The sequence below is a fragment of the Dipodomys merriami genome, unplaced genomic scaffold (assembly GCF_024711535.1).
Source record: "Dipodomys merriami isolate MVZ:Mamm:240054 unplaced genomic scaffold, mDipMer1.0.p SCAF_421, whole genome shotgun sequence".
Lineage (NCBI taxonomy): Eukaryota > Metazoa > Chordata > Mammalia > Rodentia > Heteromyidae > Dipodomys > Dipodomys merriami.
In genome coordinates, this window is record NW_027205838.1 from 932,902 (window position 1) to 940,250 (window position 7,349).

General features: G+C 52.9%; 1 protein-coding gene across 1 annotated transcript; it reads right to left on the reverse strand.

The window, feature by feature from the left end:
• LOC138807602 (leucine-rich alpha-2-glycoprotein-like) lies at positions 1-3,274 on the reverse strand. The gene is made up of 2 exons (XM_069993384.1): positions 3,165-3,274; positions 1-1,949 (listed from the first exon to the last, which is right to left on the reverse strand). The coding sequence occupies exons 1-2, from the start codon at positions 3,188-3,190 to the stop codon at positions 923-925; spliced, it is 1,053 nt and encodes a 350-aa protein (XP_069849485.1). The 5' UTR covers positions 3,191-3,274; the 3' UTR covers positions 1-922.
• Between the last annotated feature and the right edge of the window lie 4,075 nt (positions 3,275-7,349).

Here is a 7,349-nt window from a genome sequence, read left to right on the forward strand (position 1 = left end):
GTGTGTGTGTGTGTGTGTGTGTGTGTGTGTGTGTGTGTGTGTGTGTGTGTGTGTGTGTGTGTGTGTGTGTGTGTGTGTGTGTGTGTGCTGGTCCCAGGGCTTGAACTAACTCAGGCTGGTACTGTACCCCTTGAGCCACAGCTCCACTTCCAGCTTTTTGCTGGTTCTTTGGTGATAAGCTTTGAACCTTGGTCCTCCATTTTCGGCCTCCTGAGGAGCTACGATGATAGGTATGAGCTGCTGGCACTGGACCATGCCTACTTTCCAGATGAAGCCACATCTGGACACAGACCAGTTAGATTTTGTTCCATAGTTATTTATTAACCATCTGGGGCAGAATCTGGTGAGAGGAATCAGGGTTCCAGGCTTAGCCCTCCCGGAGTCCCCAGGACATGAAGGTAGATTAAAAAACAAACATGCCAGGCGCTGGTGGCTCATGCCTGTCATCCTAGCTACTCAGGAGGCTGAGATCTGAGGTTCACAGTTCAAAGCCAGCCCGGGCAACAAAGTCTGTGAGACTCCATCTCTTAAAAAACCACCAGAAAACCAGAAGTGGCGCTGTGGCTCAAGTGGTAGAGCGCTCGCCTTGAGCTGAAGAGCCAAGGGACAGCACCCAGGCCCAGAGTTCAAGCCCCAGGACTGACAGAAAACAAACAAACAAAAACACCTCCCTGGGGTGGCCAGGACTCAGCCAGCGGGAGGGACGAAGGATCTGGGGGGGCAACCAGGGGACAAAAGATGGAAAATGGCAAGCAGGAAAAGAAGCCCTAGCCAGAGGATCAACACACAGGGGACTGGGCAGCCGGGGGCAGGTTTGGGGAGTTTGGCTGACAGGGGATCCCAGGAGCAGTGGGAGACTGGAATGAGGCCCTTGAAGGAAGCAAAGTGGGGGTTTGAGGTGCTACATGGGGTTCTCCCACGCCTACCCCAGCTCCAGGCCTCCCTGGGAGCTGGCCACCTCCAGGAGCGGCTTTCCCTTCAAGGCCTGCGGCTGGGCACACCGTGTGTCCTCTCTGGAGAACATCTTGTGTTGATTGTCCAGCAGCCAAAGGTAGAAGTCCTGCAGGTTGGGGCCGCAGAGCCAGGGGTTGTGGGAGAAGTCGAAGCCGTCTTCCATGTCCCGGGCTGCCGGCCTCCCTAGGGGCGCGCAGAGCCCTCTGGGAAGGCTGCTCAGAGAGTTATTGGACAGATCTAACATGTCCAGCCCTTGCAGGCCTCGGAAGAGGCCCGCCTCCAGGGAGGCCAGCCGGTTTTCCTGGAGGAAAAGGGACCGCAGGCGGGGCTGGGGCCACAGCAGGTCCTCCGCCAGGGCGCGCAACCGGTTCCTCTCCAGGTGCAGGCGCTCCAAAGCCAGCGGCCCCCGCAGGAGGCCGGGTGGCAAGGTCTCCAGCTGGTTGTCCCCAAGGTCAAGCGTGCGCAGGGCGGACAGATTGGCCAGCAGCCCGGGCGGCAGAGCCCGGAGGCCGTTCCCGGACAGATCCAGGAAGCTGAGTGCCTTCAGGCCCTGCAGCCAGGAGGCCCGTAGGCCCCGCAACTGATTCTCCTTCAACACCAGGGTGTGGAGGGCAGAGGCCTGGTGGAAGAGCCCCCCGGGGAGGCTGCGCAGGGCGTTGCGGGTGAGATCCAGGACCCGCAGCCCAGGCACGGGCTGCAGGAGGTCCGCCTCCAACGCCTCCAGTTGGTTGCTAGAGAGATGCAACTCCTGCAGGCCTCGAACCCCCTGCAGGGCGGCGGCCGGCAGCGAGGTGAGGTTGGAGAACTCCACAGCCAGGTGGAAGGTGTCAGCGGGGAGATGGCTGGGGAATCTGGCCGGGGAGAAGCAGGAGATGGCGCTGCCATTGGCGGATGACACGATGAGGCACTCTTTGGGGCTGTGGAGGGTGCCCTGTGCCCAGGCCACAGACAGTGCAAGGAGAAACAGGATTCGGGAGGGATGCCAGCCCTCAGGGCTGCAGGCAAGAGAGATGCTTAATGAGCTTATTCAGTAGGGGCACACACACACACACACACACACACACATGCAAGCCCTACTCCCTTCACCTCCTACTTTTTCTTTCTTTTTTGTTTGGTGTCAGTCTCGGGGCTTGAACCCAGAGCCTAGGCGCTGTCCCTGAGCTTTTTTGCTCAAGGCTGCTTGCTCTACCAGTTGAGCCACAGCTGCTCCGGTTCTGGGTGGTTAATTGAAGATAGAAGTCTCCTTGGGGCAGGGGGGAAGGGGAAGGCTGGCAAGGTGGCTCAGTGGCAGAGTGCTTGCCTAGCAGGCACGAAGCCCTGGGTTTGATTCCTCGGTTCCACGTACACAGAGAACCTGGAAGTGGTGCTGTGGCTCACACCTGTAATCCTAGCTACTCAGTAGGCTGAGATCTGAGGATTGAGATTCCAAGCCAGCCCAGGCAGGAAACTCTGTGAGGCATTTTTTTTTTTTTTTTGTCGGTCGTGGGGCCTGAACTCTGGGCCTGGGCGCTGTCCCTCAGCTCTTCAGCTCAAGGCTAGCACTCTACCACTTGAGCCACAGCACCACTTCCAGCTTTTTCTGCTTAGGTGGTGCTGAGGAATCGAACCCAGGGCCTCATGCATGACAGGCAAGCACTTTACCACTGAGCCACCTTCCCAGCCCTCTCCGTGAGACTCTTATCTCCAATAAACTACTCCAAAAAACCAGAAGTGATGCTGTGGCTCTAGTGGTAGAGCGCTAGCCATAAGCAGAAAAGCTCAGGGACAGCGCCCAGGCCCTGAGTTTAATCCCCAGTACAGCTGAGAGAGGGAGGAAGGAAGGAAGGAAAAAAGGAACGCAAGGAGGGAGGGAGGGAGGGAAGGAGGGGGGGAAGGGAGCTCTGGCTTTGGGCGGCAGCAGGCAGGGCAGGTTTGGGGGAAGGGGAGAGGGGTGGAATCTGGGCTTTCCCATGTCTCCCATGAAACCCCAGGTCACTAGGACCACAGAGTCCCTGGGAGGAATCCTCTCCCACACTCCTCTTGGGTGTGAAGGTGTGCGCGTGCATGCGTGGCCGTGGCCGGCACTGGCCGGGGCTGCCCAGCCTTGCCTGCTGGCCTCTATCTGTCCCTGATCTTTCTGGAGGGAGGGCATGGAATGTCCCTGTGGCTCTGTGAGGCCCGCCCTTCCCTCCGATGGACAGGGTGTCGGGGGAGGGGGGCTGGGAACCTACCTCTGCTCTGGGCTGTAGGACAACATGCTGCGTCTTCTCCGGCCTCCCCGAGCTGCTGGGGCTGGGGGGGCCTGGGACTGGCAGCCTTATACCTGCCCGGACTGGGGGGAGGGAGGGTCAACGAGGAAGTCCCCACCCCATTGCTGAGCGACAGCCGGGGTTGCAACACTGTTTCCTGGCAAAGCTTTCTGCCCTCTCCTTCTTGGGTCTCTAAGCCCAGTTTGTTATCTTTTATTATTTTTGTGTTTTTTTTTGGGGGGGGCACCTGAATGTCTCCTGGGCTGAGTCTTCACTTTCCCTATCCCAGAAGTCAAAGGTCAAAGGAGCAGGGCAGGAGGGGAGGGGGGCAGAAGTGTAACTTACTGGAACAATCCGGAAGCTCATTAAAAAAAGTTTTGTGTTTGTAATCCTCTCAGTGTTTTAGTGCAGGAATAGGTGACGGACTGGGCTTTCAGTACAATGATGGGCTTTATTTGAATAACATTTTAAAAAAAGAAAGAAAAAAGATCTGGGCACTGGTGGCTCCCGCCTGTCATCCTAGCTACTCAGGAGGCTGAGATCCGAAGACTGTGGTTCAAAGCCAGCTCCGGCAGGGGTGTCCCTGAGACTCTTATCTCCGATAAAACCACTAGAAAACCAGAAGTGGCGCTGTGGCTGAAGGGCACACGGGCAGCGCCCAGGCCCTGAGTTCAAGATCCACAACTGACAAAAAACAAAAATAGCTATTTTCGGGAGAAGAGCAGTGCTGAGGTTTGAACTCGGGATCTCATGCTTGCTAGATAGGTGCTCTATCACTTGAACCACATTCCCAGTCCCCCCCTCCTTTTTTTTTTTTTTTTTTTTTTTTGCTTTAGTAGTTTTCTGGTAGTACCTCCTGTTTTGCCTAGAACAACATTGGACAGAAATCTTCTAGCTCTCCACCTCCTGATTATCTCAGATTATAGGTAGGAACAACAATGCTGAACTAGAAATATATATATATTTTTTTGCCAGTCCTGGGGTTTGAACTCAGGGCCTGGGCACTGTCCCTGACCTTCTTTTGCTCAAGCCTAGCACTCTACTACTTGAGCCACAGCACCACTTAAGGCTTTTTCTTTGTATATGGTACTAAGGAATCGAACCTAGGGCTTAATGCATGCTAGGCAAACACTCTACCACTAACCTCATTCCCAGCCCCTAGAAACAGCATTTTTAAAAACATTTCTAAACTGGGCATCAGTGGTTCACACCTATCATCCTAGTTTACTGAGGAGACTTAGATTTAGAGAGTCTCAGTTCAAAACCAACCCAAGCAGAAACATCCATGAGATTTTAGCTATCATTATTAAAAAACAAAAACAAAAACAAAAAACAGGTGAAGATGTTGCTCAAGTGGTAGAGCACCAGCCTTGACAACCAAGTGAACAGGAGGACTAAATTCGAGCTCTGTCCTGTCAAAAGAAAAAAGAAAAGGGGCTGGGAAGGTGGCTCAGTGATAGAGCGCTTGCCGTGCATGCATGAGGCCCTGGGTTCAATTCTTCAGCACCACATAAGCAAAAAGAAAAAAGCCGGAAGTGGCACTGTGGCTCAAGTGGTAGAGCGCTCGCCTTGAGTTGAAGAGCTGAGGGACAGCACCCAGGCCCAGAGTTCAGGCCCCATGACCGGACCCAAAAAAAAAAGAAAGAAAGAAAAAAAAAAAGAAAAAACCCAGCAGGGTGCCAGTGGTTTACACTTGTAATCCTAGCTACTCAAGAGGCTGAGATCTGAGGCTCACAGTTCAAAGCCAACCCAGGCAGGAAAGGCCATGAAACTCTTATCTCCAATGCACCACCAGAAAACTGGAAGTGGAGCTGTGGCTCAAGTAGTAGAGCGCTAGCCTTGAGCTGAAGAGCTCAGGGACAGCACCCAGGCCCAGATTTCAAGCCCCATGACTGACAAAAACAAGCAAACAAACAAAAAACACAAGTGCTTTCTAAATATTTAGGAACATAGAGAATAAAGTGGGGCAGTGCTATGTCTCTTTGCAACTACTCATTTCTGGTAACATCTTTCAACTTTTTTTTTTTCTTGCCAGTCCTGGGGCTTGAACTCAGGGCCTGGGCGCTGTCCCTGAGCTTCTTTTACTCAAGGCTAGCACTCTACCATTTGAGCCACAGCGCCACTTCCAGCTTTTTCTGTGTATGTGGTACTGAGGAATCGAACCCAGGGCTTTGTTCAGGCCAGCACTCTCCCACTAAGCCACATTCCCAGCCCCTTTTTTTTTTTTTTGGGTAGTGGGGCTTGAACTCAGGGCCTGGGCACTGTCCCTCAGCTCTTCAGCTCAAGGCTAGCGCTCTACCACTTGAGCCACAGCACTACTTCCAATGTTTTTCTGGTAGTTAATTAGAAATAAGAGTCTTATGGACTTTCCTGCCCAGGCTGGTTTTGAACTGAGATCCTCAGATCTCAGCCTCCTGAGTAACTAGGATGACAGGTCTGAGCCAAGGGCACCCAGCTCCCTAAGGTTCTTTGCTCAAGGTTTGCCCTCTACCACTGGAGCCACAGCTCCACTTCAACATTTCTAATGCTTCTATGTGCCAGATCTAACATACTCCAGAAGAGAAAGCAAGAACCCAAAAAACAAAACCAAAAAACCTCTTGTCTTCAACGGGCTACATCACTATTGTTTCCCTAGAACAATGGCTCAGGAAGAAACAATCATGAATCCAAGCTCTGCGATGATTTCCATTCTGTTGCTCTGGGAACTTAAGCTAATAGCTCAGACTCAGTTTCCCCATGAATGCAGCTGGATTTGGTCTCCCAGGCCCTCTTTTGCTGTTTTATTTTGTTGTTGTTGATGATTTCTTCCTTTTTATATGCTTTTGTTGTTGTTGTTGTTGATCGTGGGGCCTGAACTCTGGGCCTGGACACTATCCCTCAGCTCTTCAGCTCAAGGCTAGCACTCTACCACTTGAGCCACAGCGCCACTTCCAGCTTTTTCTGTGTATGTGGTGCTGAGGAATCGAACTCAGGGCCTCATGCATGCCAGGCAAGCGCTCTACCACTGAGCCACCTTCCCAGCCCCGCTTTTATATGGAGTTTGAACTTAGGGCTTGTGTGCTGTCCTTGAGCTTTTCTGCTCAGTGCTAGCACTCTACTACTGAGCCACAGCTCCACTTCTGGCTTTTTGCTGGTTAACTGGAGATAAGAATCTCACAGATTTATCTGCCCCAGCTGGCTTTGAACCAGGATCTTCACACTGTGATCCTCTGGTTGTCAGAACACAGCCACAGGCCAGCTCCCAGAGGGCCAAGTAACTAACACTGGGTGGACGGAAGGGCTGGGAAATGGAGCCACAACACCTAAACCATCTCTCTAGTGAAATCTGACCGCATGCTGGGCTTACAGCTCCACAGCTTCCTGTCCGTTCTACTTGCTCAAGGCCTGGAGCAGGAAGAACAGAGTTGTTGTAAAGGAGAGACAGGTTGGGGAAAGAGACGGTTCTGCAGTTGCATGGATTCATTTTCTTATATATAATTTACTAAAATAAATAAAAAGTCCCTCTGCTTATTTGTAAGGCCCTGTTTCTCCTCACACCCATCTCTTCGAAGTTAGCCCCAGGCCTCAGGGCCTTTGCACAGGCTGCTGTCCCCTACTTCTCCGTCCCACCATCCCCAAACCTCTCACCAGGTACCCTTGTATCTTTTTTCCTTACACAATCTGTGTATGTGCTGGTCTTGGGGTTTGAACTCAGGGCCTAGGTACTATCCCTGAGCTGTTTTTAGGCTCCAGGCTAGCACCCTACCATTTGATCCACAGCTTCACCACGTCCACTATAGGTTGAGAAGAAGGTTCCATGGACTTTTCTGCATAAGATGGTCTGGAACCTCAATCCTCCCACTTTGTTCCCCAAGGTGCTAGGATGACCAGTGTGAGCCACTGCAGCCTGGCTTGTCCTTTGTTTTGTTTGCTATTGCAATGAGGCTCACGGGTAGGGTAGCGCAAGTTGGCCTTGTATCCTCCTGCTTCAGCCTCCCAGGTGCTGGAGCTGCAGGGTGAACACCCGCACAGCTGGCCGTCAAATCAATTTTAATTGACTGTAAAGCTCTAGGTTCCCCTAGACCAGGTTGTGAACCCTGTAAGGGGGGTGGGGAGGGCCTCCTTGGTCCCTGTGGTGCCACACAGGTGTATACCAGCATCATTCCCAGCTCCTTCCCGCCCGCCCAC

Excerpts from the sequence above, each read along its gene's own strand:
- LOC138807602 (XM_069993384.1), bottom strand. The coding sequence starts at position 3,190 with ATGTTGTCCTACAGCCCAGAGCAGAG. Across the intron at positions 1,950-3,164 it reads TCCTACAGCCCAGAGCAGAG|CCCTGAGGGCTGGCATCCCT; the intron begins GTAGGTTCCCAG and ends TCTTGCCTGCAG.